This window comes from Lynx rufus, unplaced genomic scaffold (assembly GCF_022079265.1).
Source record: "Lynx rufus isolate CCGP_SWC_20201006 ecotype Redwood Valley unplaced genomic scaffold, mLynRuf1.p SCAF_1, whole genome shotgun sequence".
Lineage (NCBI taxonomy): Eukaryota > Metazoa > Chordata > Mammalia > Carnivora > Felidae > Lynx > Lynx rufus.
Window position 1 is genome coordinate 142,827,195 of NW_025814823.1, and position 26,912 is coordinate 142,854,106.

The window sequence follows — 26,912 nt, forward strand, 5'->3', positions numbered from 1 at the left end:
AGTTCATTTGTAAAGGTATCTGGGCCTCGAGTTTTCTTTGTGGGCAGGTTATTTATTAATTTAATTTCTTTAATAGATATAGAACTATTCGGATCTTCTATTTCTCTTTTTCTTAGTTTTGGTAAACTGAATTTTACTGGGAATTTGTCTAGTCACACACATTTTCGTTTCTGTATTACCTTTAATGTCTGTAGCATCTGTAGTAATATCTTTTCATTCCTGATGCTGGCAGTGTGTGCTTTTTCACTTTTTTTTCCCATGATAAATTTTGTTAAAGGTTAATTGTATTTATTGTTCTTTTCAAACTTTTTACCTAGTAGTCCCTCTCTGTAGTATATTAGCTTTCTATTTCATAATTTTGCCTCTTCTCTTTATTATTTCCTTCCATTTCCTTTTGGCTCACTTTGCTCTTCTATTCATAGCTTCCTGCGTAATTAATTTTCAGCACTTTTTCATTTCTGATATATACATTTAACACTATAAGTTTTCATCCAAGCACCTATTTATTTATTTAAGAATGGAGTGTACTTTATTTTTATATTTTAATTTAACTTTATTTTTTATTTAAAATTTACATCCAAATTAGTTAGTATATAATGAAGCAATAATTTCAGTAGATTCCTTAATGCCACTTACCCATTTAGCCCATCCCCCTTCCCACAACCCCTCCAGCAACCCTTTGTTCTCCACATTTATGAGTCTCTTTTGTTTTGTCCCCCTCCCTGTTTTTATATTATTTTTGTTTCTCTTCCCTTATGTTCATCTGTTTTGTCTCTTAAAGTCCTCATATGAGTGAAGTCATATGATTTTTGTCTTTCTCTGACTGACTAATTTCACTTAGCATAATACCCTCCAGTTCCATCCACGTAGTTGCAAATGGCAAGATTTCATTCTTTTTGATTGCCGAATAATACTCCTTGTATATATACATACATACATATATATATATGTGTATATATATATATATGTATATATATATATATATATATATACACACACCACATCTTCTTTATCCATTCATCCATTGATGGACATTTGGGCTCTTTCCATACTTTGACTATTGTTGATAGTGCTGCTATAAACATGGGAAAGCACCAATTTATTTTTATCTTGCAAGTTTTAAATATGCACGTTTGTTATTCAGGTCAAAATATTTTCTATTTTTCGTTGTGATTTCCTTTCTGAGTCATGGATTGTTCAAAAGTGTATCACTTAATGCCCAAACATTTGAGAAGTTCCTATTATCCTTTCGTTATGAATTTCCAGTTTAATTCCGTTATGATTACAAAATATAACTATGATTTTTTAGAAATAAACTTCTAACTTTAGAATCATGTTAGATGTACAGTACATAATTTAAATCCTTAGCACTGTGTTTCCACTTGCTTTATGGCCCAGTATGTGGTCAACTGTATGTTTCATTCCCACTTGAAAAAAGAAAAAAAAATCTATTCTCAAGTTGTTGGGTGCCGTGATCCATATATATTATAGTTTGTTAATTATGCTGTTCAAATATTTTATATCTGTACTGATTCTATAGTTTGTTCAAATAGTTACTGAGAGAGTGATGTTGAAAATTTCTCACTGTGACTGAAAATTTGCTTATTTCTCCTCCAAGTTTTGTCATTTTTTGAGACTATATTATTAAGTACCCATTTGTAAGCATTATAATTTTCTGGCTGATTGCTTTTTGTATAATTTTGAAAAGCCTCTCTTCATCTCCAACAGCGCCTTCTTCCTTTAGTCTACTTTATCTGATGTACACATATCCTAGCATTAGTTGTCATCGTTGTTAGTGTTTGCATATTTTATTTCTTTCCATCCATCTCATATGCAATACAAGGAAGTATAAAATGGGGTGATAGGCAGGATAGTGGCTCCCAAAGGTGTCCATGTCCTGACCCCTCTGGAACCTGTGGAAATGTTACCTTACATAACAAAAGAGACTTTGCAGATATGTCTAAGTATAAAGACCTTGCGATGTGGAGGTTATCTCAGATTATCTGAGTGGGCCCAATCTATGAGTTCATAAAAGCAGGGACAATTTCCTGATTTTGGTCAGAGGGAGATGTGGCCACAGCAGAAGAGTCTGAGATACCGTGTTGCTGACTTTGAAGATGGAGGAGGGGCCACGAGCTAAGGAATGCGGGCAGCCATCAGAGGCTGGAAAAGGCAAGGAAATGGATTCTGTACTAGACCCTCTGAAAGGGTACAGCAGTGCTAAAACCTTGACCTTAGCCCTGCTCGCACTTTTGACCTACAAAACTGTCAGACAAGACACCTGTGTTCTTTTGAACCACTGAGCTTGTGATAATTTATTACAGCAGCAATAGAACACCACACACGAGGAAGCTGTGTATTTGTAATCTTACAAAGCAATTAGAAAGATATTACATATGAAATGGTCAAATAAACAACATCAGGCAGAATATAATTAAGGTCAAACAGTAAAGATTATAAAAGATCATGGTAGGAAGAAGATGATACAGGTGAAAGTGCACAGGAAGGATGGATGAAGAAAGTGGGACTTTCAGTAAGACCTCAAAGATATACCTCTTCGTTATCTACCACTCTGTCCTCTTCCTGTGTGAAAAATATATAGGGTAGTGGGGTGCCTAGGTGGCTCAGGTGGTTAAGGGTCTGACTCTTGATTTTGGCTCAGGACACGATCTCATAGTTTATGGGATCAAGCCCCACATCTGGCTCTGTCAGCCCTGCTGACAGCTGGAGACTGCCTGGGATTCTCTCTCTCTCTGTCTGCCCCTCCCCTGCTCATGCATGGGCGATCTTTTTCTCTCTCAAAATAAATAAATAAACCTTTTTTAAAAAAATGTAGGGTATATGGGGCACCTGGGTGGCTCATTTGGTTAAGTGTCTGACTTCGGCTCAGGTCATGATCTCACAGTTCATGGGTTCGAGCCCCACACTGGGGTCTGTGCTGACAGCTCCAGGCCTGGAGCCTGCTTTGGATTCTGTGTTTCCCTCTCTCTCTGCCCTCCTCCACTCATGCTCTGTCTCTGTCAAAAATGAATAAACATTAAAAAAAAATTTTTTTTAATATGGGGAATGGCCTGGATCTGATTTAGTTCTATAACCCCAAAGTCTTACCCCACGGCCAGCCATATCAATGAGAAGCATCACTGAAACAATAGATAACTGAAAACTGGATAAACAGAAGGTGAAGAAGGGATTTTTAGCCTGAAGAATGAGAACAGAAGTCTCGGTGATGGAGGGTCTCTGGAGGACAGGGAGGGAGGTGCTGTTGGAGGCTTCGGTGGGATGGTTGGGTGGACGGGGTAAGACAGCTTCGGGGAGTGTGAAAAGCCAGAACTGTCACTTTTCTTCTCATCAACAGGGGGACACAAGAGGAATTTAAATATTATTTTTAATTAAACTTTTTTTCTAATAGCTTTATTATGATGTAATTCACATATGATACAATTCATTCCTTTAGAGGTAAAATTCAATGTTTTTTAGCATATTCACAGAGTTGTACAAGCAGCCTGACGGGGGAGAAAAGGACATTGGATTTGTTAACCCCTGGGCAGGAACTAGGGGTCCACAGAGAAGCATAAACTTTTATCTTTTCCTTCTGAGGTGAAGGCCACCTCTGACAAAATAAAGGTCTCTGGACAGACAGAGATACTCAGTTATAAGATGGACCAGTCATGGGTACTGATTTTGGACATTAGTGAAAAATTTTAGGGCAACTGAAGGAAATCACTATCTTACATATTATGTAGTAAATTTATAGAGCTCCTAATCTGGGCAACCTCTGGAAATCTGAAGGAGTCCAAGCTTCTAGAATGAGGTCGGGTCAATGGTTTCAGGGGAGAATGTGTTCTCCAGAGCCAGCAGGGGTTCCAGAAGTACCTTGGGAGTTGTCATTAAATGGGTTGGTGAGTTAGTGGGCAGGGTTCAGGTTCCCTGTCTTCATTTCATGCAGTGCTGGTTAAACCTTAAGGAAGAACTTGTAGTATTTGCTAAATATATTATACTTCTCTACCTTTTTGTTTGAAGAAGGGGTCTGCAGCTAAACTATAATTGGAAAGACACTAATTAGTGATGGGTAATGGATTCGCCAAATGGGGAAGGGACTGAGAGGTGCCAGGGGATGCTTCTGATCTCCTGGTGTTCGTGAAAGGCAACCTTATTCTTTTGACTGGACAATGTATCCTCATGACTCTTTGGAAACCACTGTCTAATACAGTCTCTGATTTTTTTCTATGTAATTTATATGTTTATTGTATGTAAGTTGAAAACACAAAAACACATGAACAAGAAAATTAAAATTAGCTAAATTTACTGGCTGCTGTTAAACATTTTGGTGTATAACCCTGATGATTTTTAACTATGCAAGGCTTAAGTAAAATAAATATGTTAGCTGACTTGCAGATAAGAAGAGGAAAGTTGATAGAAAACAAAGTTTTCACGCCTAGAGAAAATCAGGCAGGGTAATAAGGAGCCCCAAGTATTAGCACAGGGCTGAAGGGGACGGTCTGGGTCTCTTCCTCTCTGGGATGTAGAATGCATTGGGTGTGGCTGGAGAATGCGGCTTGGGAAGAGTTAATGCTGTGGCCCTGCAGGAAAGCACTGCTAGGGATAGTAACCAGCATGAGGAGAGGGCCATGTGACTGAAGTCCCTGCTGTCCCCTCTCCCAGAAGGCCACAGTGCACAGCAGTAAAGAGCATGCCCTTTTGGAGCAAGATTGCTTGAGTTTGAATTTCAGCTCCATCATTCACTGGCTGAGTCAGCTTCGGTGTTAGCTGAACTCTCTGGACCTACATTTCCTCATCTGTAAAAGGAGGATAATGGCATCTATTTCACAGGACTGTTGTGTGGCTAAATATGATGATACATAGAAAATGTTCATTAGTACTATGTCCAGAATATCGTAAGTGCATAATAAATGATTTTGATGCCAGTTGTGCAATCTTGGGCAACTTTCCTGACTCCCCGTGCCTCAATTTACTATATGAAAGTAATATAAGAGCAAGCGAGATAAGGCGTATCGAGTGCTTAACAGAGTATCTGGCATATCGAGTGCTTAACAGAGTATCTGGTATATCGTAAGGCTATTATTAACATTGTCAACATTAAAGACAATAACGCTAATATTAAAAGCACTTGCTACTTGCTTATAAACATAAAATGTTGTGTTAAGTGTACCATATATGTTAGCTCATTTAATCCTTGCACTAGCTCTATGAAGTAGGTAATAATCGCTGGTAAAAACTGTCATTGAGTGGTAGCTATTAGTATAACACAGTTTTTTTTTCTTATATATCCTCCTGTTCTGAAGACCTTACAAAGAGGAGAAAAGTAGGCAGAACTCATTATTACATTTTTTTTTTCAACGTTTATTTATTTTTGGGACAGAGAGAGACACAGCATGAACGGGGGAGGGGCAGAGAGAGAGGGAGACACAGAATCGGAAACAGGCTCCAGGCTCTGAGCCATCAGCCCAGAGCCTGACTCGGGGCTCGAACTCAGGGACCGGGAGATCGTGACCTGGCTGAAGTCGGACGCTTAACCGACTGCGCCACCCAGGCGCCCCTAGGCAGAACTCATTATTAAAGCAGAAAAAAAAAAACCAAAATGAAAAACCAAAACCCAAACCAGACAAACCACTTCTCTGGTCTGGGTCTGGAGAGGACCTGTATTTGCTCCCCAGCACATGTTCCAGAGTTTGAACAGGGATGGCGGGAAAAGCGTTAATGGTGAAGCTTTCATTTGCTACTTCAGGGTTTGGTTCCTTTTCTTTTTTACTGAGCTCTTTCTGATTTTGATCACTTTTACAATTTGCAAAGACCAGCTTAAAAGTTTCTTCTACCTCTGGCCACCCATTTTATTCTTCCTGCTTCTGCTGGGATGCCATCTTCATGCTTTCAAGGCATATGTAGTTTTACTTAGAGCAAAACTTGCTCACTTGGCCTAAGTGGGAAAACCTCCCAGCTCTTCCAGATCTTTGGTGATCAAGGTATTTTTTAATATGGAGTCCTGTCAGGTATGTTTTTTAAGGAATGGGCAAATTTGTCAGCTGATTATGTGAGTCAAATGTGCCTCTTAAATAAAACACTAAAGTTTTATTTACACTCAACATTTGACCGGCTGACCAACTTCTTCATGGCTCAGTCCCAGAAAAGTTCAAAGGATCGCCAAATCAAAGTGAAGTTCAAGTCACTAAGGCCTTGCTGTACCAGCTAGTCTGCCAGCTAGCCCCACTGCCCACAGACGGTGTGCCCTCCATGGTGCATTTGGGCTACAGCTGCCTGGGCGCTCTCAGTGAACACGCGGATGAAATCTGTAGTCTGCTCACGGTTTGACACATCCGGGAAACGGCAGGCCCAGGCCCTGGCTGCCTCTCATCTCGCTGTGTGGTAAGGACTGATGTACCCAGATGCGAATGTGTTCATGGTTGCCTCGATTCTTGTTTTCTCAACAGTCATTCTAGACCTCAAAATAGAAGTATTTCTCTAAAAACAGTTCCCAATAAAACATGGGCTAGAACCCCACGCTCTGAGCTGATGCTTGATTGACCCTTTCTGCTTAATTTTCAGGGATGGAAAAAGCCCCCACTAGCCATAGGTATGGCTCTGGCAGCTCGCAAGCTGGGATTTACAGAACGGTTAGGGATTTACCAGTGGCATTCCCTATACCTTACTCGCTATTTTGAGAAACCACTCATAATATTCTGAAAAACCACTGTACATTTTCATAGCCTGTAGAATGAATAACCTATTAAGTCACTTAGCCACTCTGAATTTCCATTTCCTTGTATGTAAAATGAGGAGAAAAATAATGCCTACCTCATGGGATAATTGTGAGGACGGAATGAGATCCTTTGGGTGGTGAGTGTTCTTTGCAATGTAAGTATAAAAATCCCAGTCACAGGTCTCTTGAATTTCCACAGCAGTTGCCATAGGGCAGGGTACATGGATAAACTAATTGACCAACTGAAAGAAATCACTTCAATTTAGGCTGAACCTATGGCATTTGATTGACAGCCATCAAAATCAAGGCGTGGTCAGCTGCCCAGACCTATAACAACTGTGAAATCTGAATCAGGTGCCAATGGAACAACATATTATTAGAAAATTGTGGGGAACAGCGGTGCCTAGGTGGCTCAGGTGGTTAAGCATCTGACTCTTGGCTTCAGCTCAGGCCATGATCTCGCGGTTCATGAGCTCAAGCCCAGCACTGGGTTCTGTGCTGACGGTTTGGGATCCTGCCTGGGATCCTCTCTCTCCCTGTCACGTTCTCTCTCAAAGTAGATAAATAACCTTTAAAAAAAAGAAAATTGTGGGGAAGAGAGGACGGGGGGAAATGGGGAAGTCAAAAGGTACAAAGTCTCAGTTATGCAAGATGAATGAGTCCTACCTAGAGATCTACTATACAGCACAGTACCCACAGTTAATACTATATTATGTCCTTAAAAACTTGCTAAGAGGGAAGATCTTATGTTAAGCATTCTTATCACACACACACACACACACACACACATAAAGAAAATAATAATAAGAGGGTGGGAAGAAACTTCTGGAGGTGATGGATATGTTTACGGCATAGAATGCGGCAATGGTTTCATGTAAGTATACTTATCTCAAAAGTCATCAAGTTGTAAATATTAAGCTTTTACATATTTTTAAATATTAAGTTGTAAATGTACAACGTTTTCCATGTCAATCATACCTGAACAAAGTGGTTTTAAAATGAATGAAAAAAGAATACTGTGTGGAAAAATAACAACAACAAGGCAATACCATCGAAATTATGTATGCTAACCCAGAGGTATGGTTAAAATTGGGAAAACGGGGTGAAACAGATCAGGGATTCCCAATTCTGGTTGTGCATTAGGATCACCTGACCCCCGCAGTCACCTTAGGACTTAACTATGGTGCCCTGAGCTCAGCAAAGCTCAGCAACTGGCTTCTTGGCAGCCTAGCCTGGCCCAACACCCCTGCCTGGCTTTCTGTCACCTTTAATGACCTGAAATCAGCATCTTCAGCAGCAGCATCTACTAGGCTTGCAATGGTCTTGACACAGCTCTTCCCTCCAGACAAATGCCACACAGCTGCCCATCGTACATAACAGCTAAAAGAGTTGTCCAACCTCCACCTGGGCTCACCACCAGCAATCCTCAGAGGACTCCGGGGCCCCATGGACCCCAGGGTGAACACCAGTGGCCCAGGGCACTCTGCTGGATGCACCCACATGGGCTCAGGTGCAAAGTGAGGGGGTCTGGAGAGCCATATCAGCACCGGGGTCCAGTGGAGCTGGTTTGTGGGCCACATGCCCTTTGCCCTTCAGGGGTACTCCCATCCCTTAGGGCCCACGAGCTCTGCTGGTGTGTACCCCTGAGAAAGGTAAAACAGAGAGGCCTGACTAGCATTAAAAATTCCCCACCAAACTCATACTGCCCCTTATTTCTGGACTTAACCTTGATTGCTGCAGGTTTTCTGTTACACCCACACTGCCTTAGAATCCTGTCTCTCCTTGGCGAAATCCTTGCTACACGAAACAGGAGTGTTGGGGAAAATATACCAGACATAAAGCTAATCAGAAAAAGGTGAGGAGGAATATTACAGATGTTATTTATTACCTACAAGGGAAAAATCAAAACGCTCATAATTTTTATATAGGCACTCCACATGACATATTTCAAACAGATCTGGGTTTATGATTTTTAGTTTACAAAGTCAGTTTCTCCAACACCTACTCATTCAGTCCATATTTGATATTTTAAAAGTCCTAATGAAAAAAGAGCTTTGATGTGGCTTGCTCAGCCTAGACAGAGTTCAAATGTTAATCATTATTGAATTGTGCATAATAAGTATTCAGAGAATGTGTGTGCCTGTGTCACAGGGAACTCCAACACTTGGTTAATGTCTGACATTAACCAGGGGTGTGTCAATTGAGCACTGAAAATCCAAAAAACAGAAATCAACCATTCAGTGAATCCTCAACTCATGACTGTCCTAGAAAGTTTAGCAATTTACATCTGAAATGGGCTGTCCAGAGATCCTCTCATACTTTGGTTCAAACTGAATCTTGACTAAATGTACTATTTTATATTGCTCATTCATCTGCTTATTAAACAAATCCTCATTTTGTTGATCACTTACATGCTTGAGTCTAAATCTTCAGAATGAGTAAACCAGGGCCCAGCAGATAATAATAATTGCATTAAAACACCATAAATTCTAAACCAGTGGAACAATCATTTGTTGGCTGAGTGAATAAAATGTGCGACATGTGACGTGCTAGATGATTCCAAAGGAGAAGCTAACTGCCTGGGAGGATCCAGGAAAGTGGTGCTCACTGAGCTGGGCTCTAAAGGACAGGATGAAGGTGGCAGATAAAGAAAGTGTGACCAAAATGGTCCAAGGAGGGGAAGTGTCTGTCTTCTTGAAATTTTCTTCTCTCTGTGATGTCTTGCTCCTTTTCAGCCTCTAAAGGAGGAAATGCATGCAAAGCACTTAATCACAGTGCCTGGCACAGAGAAAATGCTCCATCAGGGGTGGTTATTATTTCTACTTGAGGTTTTTTTGTTTGTTTTTTCTTCTTAATGTTTATTTTTGAGAGAAAGAGAGACAGAGTGGGAGGGGGAGAGGGGAAGAGAGAAGAGAGACACACACAATGCGAAGCAGGCTCCAGGCTTCCAGCTGTCAGCACAGAGCCCGACGTGGGGCTTGAACTCTCGAACTGTGAGATCATGACCTGAGCTGAAGTCGGATGTTCAAACAACTGAGCCACCCAGGCGCCCCGGCTTGAGATTGTTTTTTAGTCTCCTTTGCTTTTTCTTCTTTGTCTGTTTGTCTCTTAAATGTTTTCATTCCCCAGATTCAGTGCTCAACATTCCCCTGGGTATTCTAGGCCCCCAAATCTTATCTCCTACCCAGATCACTCTTTGTTGTGTCCAACTGCCAGTGCCTCTAACCCAGGCTTAGATGTCAGGCACCACGTGGCCAGAGCCAGGCCTTCTGGCGTCATACACACATTGTACCTCAGCCACGTTCCAATCCTGCATTTGTAGATAGGGAATTGGACATCCATCTTCCAATTCTAGCCTAAACCATCAAAACAGGTTCAACCGCTTTAGCTTGTCCCTCCTCTCTCCTCCACGGACAATAGCACATGTACTGTCTCTGGCTCCACCTCCTTTCCACTGCCCCCATGAGCCACTTGGCCTTTTTTCAGCCTGTGCCCAGGGTGAGGAGTAGAGGTGGCAGGCAGAGAAATCCTGTATGTCTCCCCATAAGAAGCTTCTACAGGAAGCTCCTCTCTGATGTAGCCTACACACGGCCAAGTCCGGGACTCCCAAGCTGGGTGCCCTGTCTCCATATCTTCCTTTTGTAGTTACCATGGTAGAAACATTTGCACTGGGAAGAGAAAGGGGTAGAGTGTGGAACCCTGGAGAGAAACAACATTTGAAAGGCAATACAGAAGGAAATGAGCCTCCAAAAGCCTGAGGAGGAGGAGTTAGACGGGAAGAATGCCTCTGAAGCTGGGGGAAATATTCCACGGAGGAAATGGTTACTGCCAGAGAGAAGGAAAGTCTGAGAAGGCAGGGAAGAAGAACGGTGGATTTCGTAAATAGGATGTCAGTGATGACTGTGGAGACAGCAATTTCACTGGGCTTGTAACGTACAATACCCCAAATAAACATGCACAAGGGATCCAGTAAGCTTGTAATAACAAAGATAAGACAGATAGAAGAGTGTGTCTCTTCTCTAATCATCCTCCAATTAAAGTCATAACAGACGATCATTTCCAGTTCTGACATCATCACGTGCCAACTGCCGTCTCTGTTCTGACCCTGCCCCACAACAAGCTAACTCAATGCAGAACTATGGGTATCCAGTGGATTCACATTTTTAGTTTGTTTCTCTCTAAATACAAGCTTTTAAAGTAATTGGTAGAGTCCGTCAGCAAATAGCTATAAATAGGCACTGTGTATATATAAAAAAGGCGAAACTAACCAGAAATATTCATCTTTAGCCTGTGATTAAGATGATGAGCATGAACCAGGCTGGGGATGAAAGAAGACTCCCCCGCCCCCCAACATGGCATTTGGTGAAATCCCAACCACAAAGCCTCATGGTCCAAAACGCCTTGCTGAAGGCCTCACTTTTCCTGTGTTGTACAGTTCTGATTCCAGTGCGTGTGAAGGACGTGTCTAGGCTCTGAGCACATTTTTGGATAAGGATGAGAAAAAAAGGTAAACTGATACTTAATCTGGAAAGGGGGCCGTGGCATGAGCCCTCGATGGCTGTCAGGTGGGCCCGGCCTCCCCGGGCAGGTTGGTGATGCCGTCCTTCCTGACCCCAGGCCTCACACTGTGAGCAGTGCCAACAACTGCAGTGCGGAAAGCTAAAGCTGGCCGGCACTCTTCCAAGGACAGAACTGCTATCCCACAGCCCAAACCCCGGCCCGTTACACGAACCCTGTAATCACTGAAATGAGGACCACTAGGTGCTGCTTGCCAAAGGTAAAAAAGCGAAAATCTGAGACGACGCTCTCTAGCTACCCTCGTTCTTGGAAGCAGCCTGCTCGAAACTAAGGATGTTTTAAATTTGGGGACTACCAGGGTCTCACACGAACCAGGATCCAGAACACGCTCTCTGTTTCCAAGGAAAACTGGAAGCACATGTGAGGAGGTGGGCAATGATGGTGTCTTTGCTCTGCAACTGACTGAGAGAGAATGAAGTGTTAGGGACCTGCCACCAACTTCTTCAGACCCACTTGAGAAGATCCGCTTCCAGAGAGCAACCCCCTTCGACGCTCATGCATTTGTAGATGCTGATTTGTATCTGGCAGTTTGATTAGGGAGTCCAACAGACAGACTTCCAGAGATTCCCGAAGCCCCAGGGTTCTGCCTAAAAACCCGGTGTTAGCAGTCACATCCATGATCCCGGAGTGCTTCCTGAAGAGTGCTGGCTGTCAGGCCCCCCCCCACACATTCGGGAAGTGACTCACAGAAAGGGCAGAATCTGACCCTGAGCTGGCCATTCCAATCTGGAGAGACACTCTCTCCCGACCAGTCATTTGCTCTTTATGTGAGGCCCAAAGCAGGTAGGAGGGACTTGACACTCAATATGGCTACCCTTTCCCTTTCCCCCATCCGCTGTGAGCCTGCTCACATTAAGGGATGATGTGCAGAGCTAAATCCCACTTCTGGGACTTGTATCTGGAAAGCCAATTAAGATACAGAGAAAAAGAAGACAGAACTGAATTTTCCATCTGACTCAAAGATGTTGAGAAGCAGGTAGATTTGGAAATGGGATGGAGGGGCCCACTATCATGGCGGGGGGCTCATTTTACTGCAGGATTGTACTCTAGGCAAATAAAACCCCACAGAGCTACAGTAAATTCTGAAAACATGGTTTTTTGCTCTGATGCTCTCTCCTGGCTCTAGTATGGTTTGTCACATAAAGAATCTTGATAACATGGAAATTTTTAAAAAGATACCAAGGGTATCACCCCCCCCTCTTGCAACCTCTTTTTGTGTGTGGGGAGGGGACGGGAGGGGGAAGGAGCACTGTAAATTGGAAAGTGGGAGTATTTGTAACTAAACACTCTATGACAAACCCAGAGCTGGGCAGAAGAAGCAAAACAGGAAGCTGGCCACAGAGGGTTAGACAGTCACTGGCAATCTCTACTCCCCACCCAGCACTTTGCCCAAAGGTCTGTCTTCGGGGCTCGAATTCTCAGCCAAACTATTCCTCCTGAACTGACTAAAGCTTTGCATTTATGAAGGTATCACGTATTAAAACAACAAGAATGCTTTGAACATCTGCTGTGTTGAAGGAGCTGTGCAAGGTGTCACAGAAATGATAGAAAAGCATTCATTAATTAGGTTTTTTTCTGAGGATGTGCTGGGCACAATCTTAGATATTGAGTATCTTAAGAAGTTTATAAATTAATTGGAAGGATAGATGTCACTAAAAGGCAATCAATGACAAATGCCAAAGGTCTGGTATATAATTTAAATAATTTAAGCATTAACTGAGCACCTAGTATTTGCAAGCCATTGTGCAAAGGGCTTTGCGGAGCGTTACAGAATGCCAGAGACAGAAAGCTTTTTTATGGCTGGTGGAGAAAGGGAAAGCTTCCTGGGAAAGGGTAGACTTGGGAACGAGGGCTGGCACTGAAGGACTGGTAGGATTTGGGGAGGTGGACAGAGAGGAAGAGGTGGTCCCAGGCAGAGGGGAAGAACTTGGGGCAGGAAGCCCCCAAATCCGTGCTGTGTCTGGAGCACAGTCTGACTGGAGGGGGACACATTAAGAATGGTTCGGGAAGGCTGGGTTGAGTCGGTTTCCCCAAACTACAGAAGTTCAAACTTTCTTCAGCAGATAATTGGCAACCAGTCATATCTTTTTGAGCAGAAACAAAAAGGCACATTTTCGAAAGCTTCATCTCCATGCTCACTGTGATGCGATTATTACGTTTCTCAGATGATTCGATACCGGGAAAACATCCCAGCTAGGAATAACTGTCGCTGGGAGAGGACAGGCCACAGTGGAAATCAGCACGCTGTATTGGGACAGCAGGAAACCAATCAGAGAGCTTCCCTGGGCAGGCACGGAAACTGCCCAGGCCTGGGAGGTAGACGGCAAGCCCGGGCGGCCAACAGAGCAGGACTGTTAGGTCTGGAATGGCGCCTCCGAAACAAGAAACTGAGGGCGATGCTTCTGGGGGGGGGGGGGGTGGTGAATTCGGTTCAGACACGCCGTGTGACATGCGCGACCCAACATGTAGGTTGAGAAGTGGCACTGGATTTGCCACGGGTGTGTTCTCACCTCGCTCTTCGCAGCACGGCTGGAATGAACCCTAACTTCTGGAGCTCGGCCTACAGGGCCTGCCTCACCTGCTGCATCCCCTCCTGCGCATCACAGTCTCACCTTGCAGGCACCTTGTGCCAAAGGAACCTGAACAACGTGACAGCAGACTCCCAGACGGGCCTGCGCCCTGAGAGGTCTCCTGGGCACAGCCCGCCATGCAAACAAGCATTCCGGCCTTGGCAGCTCACTAAAAATGGCAGGGCCGCGAGGAGGAAGAAGCTGTGGTTCCCCCAAATACTGCTTGGACAAGAGCTGTCTGTGGCTCTACGTGAATGAGAAACGCCCATGTGATTTGGTTCGGCACACAGTTTCGGTTTGCTCCAGCAGTTGGCATCATCTTAACGAATCCGTCCCTCCTCCAGCCTCCCTCCCTATGTTCTGGACATACCGTTCTTTGGACACACTGAGCTCCGTTGGTCTGTATGGTCCTTCCCTGCAAAGACGTCTTTGCATTTGCTCCTCCCTCTACGGGGGGCGCTTTCTACGCTTGTTGCCTGGCTAACTTCTTCTTCGGGTTTCAGATCAAATACTACTTCCTTAGAGCAGACTTTTATCCTCTCCCAAAAGAAATTAGGTCAACCCCTGTTAATCCTTCATAACCCATATTACCATTTTCTTTCTTTCTTTACTATTGTCTCTCTAGAGAAGTATAAGATGCCCAAAAGGCAGGGATCACAGCTGTTTGGTTCACCACTGTATGGCATGCCCAGCACCTTGCACTGTGCAGGTCTCTGATAAATGGGGCTGCATGAGTGAATGCCTGGAGCTCCAAGGTTCTGATTAGACCTTGGGTGGGGCGAGCTGTTTGCAAGCATGAGGATGGGACATCCAGGTCTCATTTAGCTGTGTTTGTTCTTCTAAAACACTTATCTGGATGAGACCAAGAGCCTTCCTCTGTTAAGGAGCAGGCGTCCGGGGACCTGGAAAGAAGCATTTTCCCTTCCCCTGTGTGACGTGACTCCTCTACTCTCACAGAGAGCATTTGTACTCACACATCGGAGCTGGAGGCCCAGTTCCAAAACTGACAATTTACCACAATATATTTCCCTCTGCACTGGGGACACTTCTTGTATTAATGTGATTAAATTAGCCTGTCAGTCCTCTGGTATCCTTTGAACACTTGAGAGAAAGCCAGCAGCTTACTGGGGCTTTTTCCAAAAGACATATTTGCTACTAAAAAGTGATTTCCACACACATCCTTGCCTCCCTTGATCAGGAGATAATTACTAGGCTGTTAAAGCTGTTGGAGCTGGGGGCTGGCATAGAAAGTATGTGCTGCTGTAAGAGTGCCAGAAGGAGCCCAGAAAGCCGCTGGATTCGCACTCCCCCCGGCCCCCTTCACTCTTGCAAGCTTCCCCGAGGTCAGAGCATCCAAGTTCCCACAGACACAGTGCCGGTCTTCTTGGCTGGAGGGCCTGGGTCAGACATCTGCTCCCCTGCTGATGGCTGCTTTCCTACTTCATCCAGCCCAAATCCCTTCCAGAGGTTCAAATGATGTGAGTTCTATGGAGACTGGAATTCTTCTGCCATGGAATAGAGGAATTTATTCATTATTTCAACAAATATGTGTCTGCTCTGTACCTGGTGCCATACCAGGAACTGATTTCATTCCATTCAATGACTGCTCACTGAGCACCTACTAAGTACCGGAAACTGCTGTGGGGCCACTCCGTGCAGGAAAGGAGCACTGGGTCTAGTACGGGCCTCTTCATTGATTCAGTGCCCTGACTCTCCCACCTGAGGGCAATGCGCAGAACCAGAAAGGGCGCCTGGCACTCCTGGTGAGTCAAGAGTATAAGCAGGGTGCCTGAAAGACTCTAAGACTTGTTACCCATTAATGTTTGGTGAATAAAAAAGAAATGCCCTTTTTTTTTTTAAGTTTGTTTATTTTGAGAGAGAGTGACAGAGAGAGAGAGAGAGAGAGAGAATTCAAGTGGGGGAGAGGCAGAGAGAGAGAGAGGAAGAGAGACACAATCCCAAGCAGGCTCCAGACTGTTAGCACAGAGCCTGACATGGGGCTCGAACCCACGAACTGTGAGATCATGACCTGAGCTGAAGTCAGACGCTGAACCGACTGAGCTACCAAGGTGCCCCGAGAAACATCCTTTAGTCTCACGAAGCTCACCCAAGATATAAGAAGAGTCAGAATCTTGCAAAAGAAACAGAAATACCAGGGGAGAGATTATCTCTCAGGATTAATAAACGCTCAAGTAGATGTGACAAAAATGTGGAATGAAAAGCAAAAGAGTGTTTCACTCCAACTCTGGGAGAATTTTTTAAATCAAAGCTAGTTCATTCCTCCTTTCTTCCCTTGCCAGCCCCTCCATGCCCACCTACCGTTGAGGGTAGAGGACTTGGTCATTGCAGTCACACAGGCTTCTCGTGAGGAAGAAAGCAGAGGGTACATTTGAGGACAGGGAGGTTGGCAAGTGCCTAACTCTCATGTGGCTCAGAAGAGATGGAAACCACGGAGCCACCCTAACTGCTGAGAGGAAAGGGCAAGAGCATGGAGGGTCAGGGAAATCTCTTGACATGGCAGGTGATTAATACACTAAAACCAACAACCAAAGCAGAAATGGAAGCTGTAATTACCCAAATGCTTTTAAAGAGTGGATCCTGGAGAAGAGGCAAAGATGGGTGGTTTCTGCTTGCGCCCATGCTGATGGCTGGGTGAGGACAGGTCCCTCAGATGGCAGATTCGGTGGGGCTGACTAGAGCTGCCTGCCCGCACCTCCCCAACTCCCGGCTCCATCCCCAGTCTCTCTCTGAGCTGGGAAGACCCGCCAAGTGTCCCACGTGTCCTCAGAGCTCTAGGTCAAATCTCCCATAAAATCAAGGCCCCTTGAGGGTGGAGACTGTATCTTTAAGTTCCTTTTAAATTACTTAGTACTTAGAGCCCCATACATATTGGTTGAGTGACTTGATTTTTCTCTGCAACGTTCCTGCACCTGCCGACCAGAGACCACTGGAAAACGATACGCAGACAAACCAAGTAGGAAAGAGGGAGAATGACAGTGTGTGCAGGTAAATATATAGGGTCAACATGCCTGTGTCCTCTCATCAGGAAAGCGGCCAGGTGAGCTGGAAAGTCCATTTGAAGCACATTATAAAGTTTTGGCTATCACTGGTGGTACCACCAGGCTCTGGGGGCTCGGGTCCGCGTTCACCCCTACACATGAAGCCTGTGGGACCTGTAGGCAGCACCCACAAGGAGCCCTTCAAGAGAACAGCTCTTTGCTGCTGGGCAACGGGCAGCTCTGGATAGGTGTGAAGAGCCTGGACTCTGGAATCCCAGCTCGCCACTTCCAAGCTGTGTAGCCTTGGGCAAATGACTCTTCTAAAGCTCACTTTACTTCTCTGTAAAATAGGAATAATGCTACCATCGACCTTCTTGGGGTTTCTGCGAGGACTAAATGGCCCAATACAAAGTGCCACGCCAGAGCCTGGAACAAAATAGAGGGAAAATATGGTAGCCATTGCGGTTACCATTATTATTTTTATCGTAAAATCTACTCTGAAGTTATCCTCCTCGCTACGACCCTACTGTGTAACTGAGGGACTTAGAAGAGATGACAACAAAAAAGCTAACCGGTGCTCGGAGGGAGCAGAAAGCAGTAACAGAGTCACAGTGCCCCCGACATACACAGCAATTCTGTATCCAAAGGATGTCAAGAGGCTGTTAATAGGCAAGATGTTTACAGATCAACTTCTGCATACAACAAACTGAATCAGGCACCACCAGGGAAATAATAATATCTTACTAACAGCTAACATCTGTTGAGATGCCCGCCCCCCCTCCAGAAGCTTACAGGAAACAAAGCGTGGTTTCCGGGTTGGCCCCCCTCCTCTGCATTCATTATACTATTGACGCTTCCAACTTCTTTTATGCATGTAACTGGATTTTTCAAAATTTGTCTGTAGGTGCTTGTGGCCACATCACAGAAAGCTGCCAGGCAGCCACTCCTCCTCATGCTGTTCTCTGCAGATGGCTGCCAGCATAGCCCTCTACCTTTATGCTGTTGCATTCCAGCCTCTTAGATTTGCCTCATTATTCTTGACTGTCAGCTTCTCCTGGATCCTGACTTAATCATGTGCCGTATTCACTAACGCCCAGAGCTCTTGTGGCATCTGGAATGTGATAAGTATGGCTTCGGTAGCTTCCTCCAAGTCAGACCACTAGAAAATGGGCCATGGATCGGAAGCTAGACAAGATGTTAACTCAAAGGGGTAGGCATCCCTGACAACTCTTAAGGCTTAAATTGTTCCATGTAAGACTTCACCAGCTGGCCCACTCTTGCCATGCTTGCTCCCCCGCTCCCTGTCACTACCAATCAGCTATTCTTCCTCGAGTCTCTTGCAACTGTGCACAGGCAGAAAGCAGGGCCATGAAGACGGGCAGTGGTTGAGGACAATAAAGTGAGCACAGAGCATTCCTGGTGGGGTGTGGTGGGGGTGGGGGTGCGGTGGGGAACAAGAGGGTGGTGGAAATGAGGCCAGAGAAAATCTGCTCTGGAAAGCATTAAGCTAATGGACTTCAGAGCATCTAATCTGTGGGGGGAGATAAAATAGAAATATTGGAGAGATTAAATAATTCAGTGCTGAGCATGCTGTCCACACTGTGTTCCTAAGCAGCTGGTGGTGCCTAGATTCTTTCAGATAACACATCTTCATCAGTTGGCTTCCAAGTAGAGTCAGCCCCATGAAAGTGTCCTTCCACAAAACTAACCCATGCCAGCTCCCTGGGGTCCAGACTCAGTGAAAATGGTACGTTTCTCTTCTATAACTTATCATCAAGGAGGCAGTGACTTCTCATTGGGGACAAGCAAGTGTTTCAAACCAGAAGAAGCCTAAGCCCAGAGTTTGTGAAGTGTAGACCGTTCTAGGACTTTCAGCTGACCCCCACCCTTCTGGTTCTAGAAGGAGGAGGAGTCCTTTAAATATATTTGAGGAACGTGAAAGTGCTAAAGGGGTGAGGATGCCAATAATTTGGACCCTCTTCCCGAAGGTCAAGGTGACCTTGAGTGAGGCAAAGAGACATAATAAAGTGAATCGAAGAACTGAAGGGATGAGAACAAAATAACTTTCTTTCCCACATACTTAAAAAAAAACCCTTAATTATTATTCACCCCTAAAAAAGAATGAAATCTTGTCATTTACAATGACATAAGTGGAGCTGGAGAATATAATGCTAAGTGAAGTAAGTCAGAGAAAGACAAATACCCTATGATTTCACTCATATGTGGAATTTAAGAAACAAAACAAACGAGCAAAGGGGAAAAAAGAGAGAGAGAAAAACCAAGAAACAGCCCCTTAATTATAGAAAACACAATGAGGGTTACCAGAGGGGAGGTGGGAGGGAGGATGGGCTAAAGATGTGACGGGGATTATGGAGGGCACTTGTCGTGATGAGCACCAGGTGTTGTACGAATGTGTTGAGTCACTGTATTGCACTCCTGAAACTAATATTACACTATATGTTAACTAACTGGAATTAAAATTAAAACTTAAAAAAAACACCTTAATTATAAAACATCTCAAGCACACACCAAAAAGTAGACTGAATAGCATAATATAATAGCGTAATACCAAGGTACCCAACACCAACTCCAACCATTATCCACTTATGGCCAATCTTCTATCTTTCCCTGCCTTTCCCTCCTCCTCACGTCGTTTCAAAGCAAATCCCAGCCATCATAACATTTCACCTGTAAATATTTTAGTATATATATCTCTAAAAGATAAGGATTCTTTAAAAAAAAAACATAATCACAATACTATTATCACATTAATAATGATTTAATGAGCAAAGATGAGCAATGTTTCCTAGAATATTAACAATAATTCCCTAATGGCTTCACATATCCAGGGCTATGGTCTGAATGTTTATATCCCCTCCAAATTCATATGTCTAAATCCTAACCCCTAAAGAAAGGGGTGGCGCACTTAAGTCATGAGAGTGGAGTCCTCATGGATGGGTTAGTGCTTTTTAAAAGAGGTTCCAGAGAGATTCCTTCCCCTTCCACCATGTGAGGGCACAGCAAGAAGATAATGGCTATGCATCAGGAAGTGTAGGCTGTAACCATGCTGGTACCTTGAACTTGGACTTCCTGGCCACCAGAACTGTGAGAAATAAATCTCTGTTGTTTATGAGCTACCTAGACTGTGGTATTTTGTTACGGCAGCCTGAAGAGACAAAGATATCCAGTCAGTGTTCAAATGTCTGCTGTCGCATGGTTTTTAAGACACTTTTGTAATGAGGCCTGCATTTGGCTCCGGGGTGGCTGGAAGGACACCCTCCTAGTGCTCGTAGCTGGCCCAGGGCAGCCCAGCATGCTCACAGAGCACATCCTGTACTGGGTGGAGTAAGATTCATTTCATGTTGCGTTTATACCTCCCAGCACAGAGAAGCACTCCTATTAAAGTATTTCCCCGATTTCCGGAGCCACAGGCAACTTCAGAAAGCCAAATAGTTTTGAAGGCCACAAGGGACAAATCTCACTTCAGCCTCCAGGACCGCTCAGCACTCAGCATCAGCTGACGCCTCCGCTCTGTTTGCAATGTCACTGGAGGCAACCAGGATAGCCCCTGTGGCCCTCTCCTCTTGGGCCAACGGTGTCCCAGCTGACATTTCCATTGGATGGTGAATAAGGTGGGGCACACAGAAAGTCACCAATAAATGTTAGCAATTCCACGTGCCCTGCTTTTGACCTTCACAACTAGTCAGAGTTAAAATGTTGATGAGCGCTAAAGGCTCCCATCCTAGGCAACGGATTTGCAACACAGACATGTGTAAATTACAAACTATGTTGCAGGCACTAGGCTGGGAGGGATACAAAGCTGAATGGACGGATGGCCAGGTGCCTGTCTTTGAGAGGTGTGGAATCTAACAAAAATGTGCATGCATAAGCCTGTCATAATGGGCAAGAGGGGCAAATAAAATGCTGAGTGGGCACCAATGGAGAAGCAATTAGTATTTAATTCTGCCAGGAAAGATGGTGCAGGCACTGGCTGGAATGGCCTTACTAGGGAAGGTTATGTTTGAACTGGATTTCAAAGGATAAGCCAGATTTCCCCAGGCAGAGGAAGGCAAGAATGGGCGGTCGAGGCAAGGGGAGCCGCATGAGGAAAAGCACGGAGGCAGGAAAGCCTGTGGCACAGGGGGGGACGGGAAGAACACAGCATGGCTGAGCATGAAAGCCAGTACAGGGCAGGGGCAGGAAACGGGGTGGGACAATGTGGCTGTGCAGCCCTGGGCAGGGCCCCCACACTGCGGACTTGAGTCTGGCTCTGTTCTGGAGGGGGCACTGGAGGCTCAATGAGGGACGCTAAGCAGGCAAATGAGTCCACTGGGGGAGATTTCAGGCCCACCTCCAGCCAGAGGGGGAAGCATCTGGTACCAGATTTTTCACATATATCACGGGTGACTCTCTCGTATGTCTATACTGAGGGCCAGTCCCATGGAGGAGCTGGAAGGAGTAAGGAACAACAGGGAGACAGATAATTCTGGGGCATGTTCAGGGAGGAGGGTAGGGGCTGTGAGGTCTGGCTCAGCTCCCACAATCAGAAGCACATCTTGCCCTTTGGCTGGAGCTGAGAGATCCATGCTGCAGTCAGGCTAAGGCCAGCCAGAGCCCCAGGAGCAGGCTTGACACCAGGCAGGAGTGACCCTGCAGCTGTTTGGTACAGGCCATCTGGCCACTCACTGCCTATCTGCCTTTACCCCTGCGTTCCTGCTCAGATAATTGTGCCCTAGCAACCTGCCATTAGACTTGGGGTCTGCCTTGCTCTCCCCCCAGCAGGCCTACAGGCCTGGCCCTAACCTCCATCCCATTGACACATTTCTCAAAGCTGCCTGCCTGCCTAGCCCACTGATTTTGGCTGTCCCCAGGAGCCCCAGTCTCAGAAAAGAATCAGAGGCAGCTGAATGTTGGCAGAAGGTATAGACTGCATTAGAAGGGCCCTTCTTTGGACCCTTCTCATCAAACCTTGATCTGGTGGCCCAGCATGGTGAGCACCCCACCAGACCTTTGATGTGGCAAAGAGTGGCCCATCTGCTGTCCCAGAAGAAAAGGCGCTGCTCCCTAGCTTATCCTTAGCAAACTTAGCTCTTACAATCTCCATTCACGTCTCGAGCGCCCTGTCACCCTCATGCCTCACTGACCCCCTGAGATCTCCCGCCAAGGCCGAATGCTTATTTGTCTTGTCTTCAAGTGCTCAGAGTAGGACTGTCATTTCTCCTTTGGGGACAAGCACAGACAGAGCCTGCCATGCAGGGAGTCAGGACAGGAGGGGAAATAGGAATGGAAGCGATTACATTTAAACCCCAAACCGGCATTCTGATCTCATGAACTTCTAGTACCACTGGTGTAAGTACTTCCTGGAGAACTCGGTCGTGCAAACACAGGTTGAAGCAGCACAGTGAAAACTCCGTGCTTTGAACGGAAAAATGAAGCCGGTGCCTGTGAGTTACTTGTTTCTCATTTGCTTTGGAAAGAGACGGTCTAGAGAGTCTGGAAGCCCACATTCCATAGCAGAAAAGCAGACCAGATTTCTGCTGACAGCAGGGTTTTGTCTGTTTTTGCCACGTGAGCTCATTTTCTGGGTGACACTCTACGCTGTTCTAATTCTAGACACCAACAGAACTGCACCGTCAATCACGAAACTGTAATTAGCACACAGCTTTGCGGGTTTATTTAGGACACGTTTTCAGAAAAACACAAGGCCTTCCTGCCGCAGTGAGTGCTACCGGGGACTATATTAGTTAAACCGCTTCAATCAGGACCTGCGCTTGGCCTTCCTGTGCTTCAGGAGTTTTGGGAACTTTCAGTGGCCGACTCCTCTGTTCAGTTGTATCAGAAAATGACTGTGGTTAGACTTCTCCCAAGCTCTCAAACGCCTTGAACCTTTGACATAGTGTTGTTTGCATAAACTTCTTCCCACACAGACAGCTTCACACAGCGTAACAACTTAGCAATACAAGAAGAGTGAGGTAAATCTCTGCATAAGATTCAGGTCCTCAAGTGTTGGGTTCAATTACAAACTTGAGGGGTGCTGGGGTGGCTCTATCGGTTAAGCGTCCGACTTCGGCTCGGGTCATGATCTCATGGTTTGTGGTTTGAGCCCCGCGTTGGGCTCTGTGCTGACAGCCTGGAGCCTGGAGCCTGCTTCAGATTCTGTGTCTCCCTCTGTCTTTCTCTGTCCCTCCCCTGCTTGTGCTCTCTTTCTCTCTCTCTCAAAAATAAATAATCGTTGAAAAAAACAACCTTGAAAAACATGTCTGGAATTGTAGGGTGATAAACCTCCTTGTGGGAGCAGCAGGAGCACAGTAAGGAAGTGCCATCTGACACGTATTACACATTGCCACCTACATTATTTTAGATGGTATCTGTCCAACCAGACTGTACCTTTTTTGAGGTGAGCGTCTGTATATTATCCTTGCCTTGCCCACATTTCCTAGCAGAGTGAAACAACAATGCTCAGTAATATTTGCTGATTAAATAATTGAGGACATGCATTGATAGCCTGGAACTTTTTTTGGGGTGGGGGCTATTCTTTTGGTTAGTGGGATTCTGTTCTGGGTAGTGAAAATGCTTCCCTCATCTCCTCCCCGAGAACATCAATTCTATCAAGAGGACACAATCAAACTAGCAGTATAAACTGGGAGGACCCTGAAATTCATCCTAGGAGGCCACTGAAGAGTTAATTTAGTTCTGATAACAGAATTATGAGGCAAGGCTATAAGGATTACACACAATAGATTTATAACAAAGGTTTTTTTGTTTTTTTTTAAAAGGACAAAAGCAGTGACTGGGGACATTTCAGATGAAGAAATAACCATGTTAACCTCACTGCTTTCTAAACATTTGCATCTGTGAACTGCAGAGGCTCAACATAAAGCAGATTGCCTCTATCCACTGAAAGCCATTCTGGCATGTGAAATTTCTCCTGCATAAAGCAAAACAGATGTGTGAGGTGAGAAAGCACACTCTCTTCTGGGTGTATCAGCATTTGGAATTCTATCGTTATCTCAAAAACTATATATTGTGTGAAGCGGTGAATATGCAATCTTGACCATACAATGTCTCTGAAAACTCAATATCAAAAGCAGACACTGAATATTTGAAAAACACTAATTATTAAAGCAGACAAAAAAACCCCCAGTATATTCACATTTCATCCATGGTTTCTTTTTCTCTTTTCTTTTTTACGCTGGAAGGATATCTGCCAACTGAACTAATCCTGCACCAGAGATTACATATCCAGAATTTTTGGCCAAATGTTGCCTGGAAGATATGAATGCAGAGCCACTTGACTGTTTAAGTGATTGGAAAAAGTGCCACATCCTTGTAAGCAGTAAAGAGTACCCCAGGGTCATAGGCATATGTGCTGCATATTGGAATCCCTAAGCAAATCAATTTGGAAACAGGAAAGTGCTCCAAGACTGTCCCCCCTTCAAGGTGCGGGGTATTTACAGTATTGACAGAGTGATACGCAAGTGCTTGGCTGTCTGCTAGGTCCTGGGAAGTGCACAAGTGAAGCAAAGATAATAGAACAGGCACTGAGCTGAGGAGGGAAACACAGTGTCTTGCAGGGCAGGCCTCCCTAATGTTAAGAGAAGAGTATTCACAGTGGAGAGGAGAGGAGAGTAGACAAGCTCCTCATGGAGCAACGGGTCTGAAACCAGGCTGGGAAAGTAGTTGAAGGAAACTTCAAACTTGATGTACATGTTAAAAACAACAACAACAAAAACCATACACATAGATAGATAGATAGATAGATAGACAGACAGACAGACAGGGAATGGTAAAAAACAGTCAAGATCAACTTGGTAGAAATGATTAAAGTAACCCCAAATATTTGATATGGTCGTATTACAGAAACAAAGTCAAAGTCAGTTTCCTTAGTGTAGTGGTTATCACATTCTCCAGACACAAAGTCAAAGGAACATTCTGCTCAAACACATGCTGGTGCACACGCCCAGCACCCACAATTAGATGTAGCATTAGATGAAGCTTAGAGGGCTCAAGATTGTCCAGGGCACATATGAGTTTAATAATAATTGATGATGGTGATAAGTTTATAAATTATGACTGTACCTAGAAGAAACAAGTAAACATATTTCCACTAATACTTTTTCTACTCTTGCAGGAATACACAAAATTATGTGTTATTTAATTATGCAAATTAGCCTTTAGATACAGCCTCTACCTGAAGCCACCCAGGCATTTATTTATCACTTAAGAAAACCCCACAACAGTGATTTGTACTCTACAATAATAGGATCATACAGTATCATACGAATCTCTACTGTTTCTCATTTTGTATTTACTATGAGTATCAGCAAAAGAGAGAGTTCTGTTTATCTTCTTCTGATTTCACTAAGTAGAATATATTTTCTGCCATCACATTCTGATGCAGGTTTCCCCTGCTACTGAAAAGCAGAGCGATCCCATGAAACCTTTCACAAGCTGAAGTAGCATAAATCAAAGAAGTAATTACCACTCATTTACCTGGAAAATTTTTTGAGTGTTCCAAGCTCAAAATATAACGTCTCAGGCTTTTCTGATACCTTAGGACACATCTTGCTAATGATGCACAGAATAAATCGCAATAAAGCACAGATGCTCACAGACGCAGCTCAAAGCTAGGCAGCAACCTGATGCTGAGGTGCTGAGTGTGGTTCCCGGGGAAGGAGCTTGGTGGGCCCACTCTCCCTGCCCAGGGTGCGTTCTGCCTGTAGGAGACCTCGCTGCAAAGCAAATGCCAAATGCTATTCTCGATTTTCACCTTTCTTCGTAAAAGTGAAAACCCTCTTCGGACTTCTTCTGGCTACTGAAAACGGGTACCAAAGTACGTCATTGGTAAAAGTGAAGCGGCGAAACAGGAATTTTGGAAAGCAGGGGATATCTATTCAAAACCGCTTGAGTGAGGAAAAAGAATTATAAAATGCAAGTATCAAACGGTCTCCAATAAATCACTCAGATAGTAATCCCTTTAAATAGAAAGAGCTCCCAATATGGGTTACATGAATAAACAAAGGCTCCCCATTGCAAAAGGTTGATAGAGTGTTCTCACATTGAATTTCGTGACCACTTCCTCTCTTTCACTGATTGGCAGCATTGTCTGAGATGTCTGTAGGCCCGCCACCTCTGAAGGAAAAGATACAGAGCAAAAATGTTCATTGTTAATGAAAGGGGCTGGCATCTGAGTTTAATAACCGGATGCCATCTCCATTTGGAGTCTATATAGGTTTTCAGCATGATCGACACTTAAACAAATCAGGCTGAAATTATACATAACTCCGTGCATATATTTCAACTGTGATTAAGTTCTTTTTCTATGTACATGTGCAATCTCTTATGAAATATTCTTTTTTTTTCTTTTTTTCTTTTTTTTTTAAGGAAGGAGCAATCTCCAACGTTTATTTATTTTTTGGGGACAGAGAGAGACAGAGCATGAACGGGGGAGGGGCAGAGAGAGAGGGAGACACAGAATCGGAAACAGGCTCCAGGCTCTGAGCCATCAGCCGTCAGCCCAGAGCCTGACGCGGGGCTCGAACTCACGGACCGCGAGATCGTGACCTGGCTGAAGTCGGACGCTCAACCGACTGCGCCACCCAGGCGCCCCTCTTATGAAATATTCTTAAAAGCAACCTAATAAGGAAGAAGAATGAGGTTGTGCTTCAAGACAGATCCTCGATGAAGCACTGAAGAGATATCGAGCCAGTCAGTCCCCCTAAGTGGTGTTGAGCTATCTGCCACTGCATAAGGCCATCGTGCCTGACTCAAATATTCTCCCCACCAGAAATGACCTAGCCCCTCTTTCAAGGCCCAGTTAAAACCCAATCTCTTTTGAAATCTTCTGAGAACTTTATTTAGGAATAGTCCTCTCGTTATGTAATATCTCACCTATTCTTTATTTATTTTTTTTTTTTAATTTTTTTTTTTTCAACGTTTATTTATTTTTGGGACAGAGAGATACAGAGCATGAATGGGGGAGGGGCAGAGAGAGAGGGAGACACAGAATCGGAAACAGGCTCCAGGCTCTGAGCCATCAGCCCAGAGCCT

General features: G+C 44.5%; 1 protein-coding gene across 3 annotated transcripts in view; it reads right to left on the reverse strand.

The window, feature by feature from the left end:
• ARSB (arylsulfatase B) overlaps nt 1-26,912 on the reverse strand; it is a 169,439-nt gene that overhangs the window by 9,794 nt on the left and 132,733 nt on the right. The window contains exon 7 of one of the 3 annotated variants that reach the window (XM_047088429.1): nt 23,053-25,994. The exons of the other annotated variants lie outside the window; for them this stretch is intronic. Within the exon in view, the coding sequence (XP_046944385.1) occupies nt 25,993-25,994 (2 nt within the window). The 3' untranslated portion in view covers nt 23,053-25,992. Of the gene's footprint in view, nt 1-23,052; nt 25,995-26,912 lie in introns of those variants that run through there. 3 annotated transcript variants of the gene reach the window in all.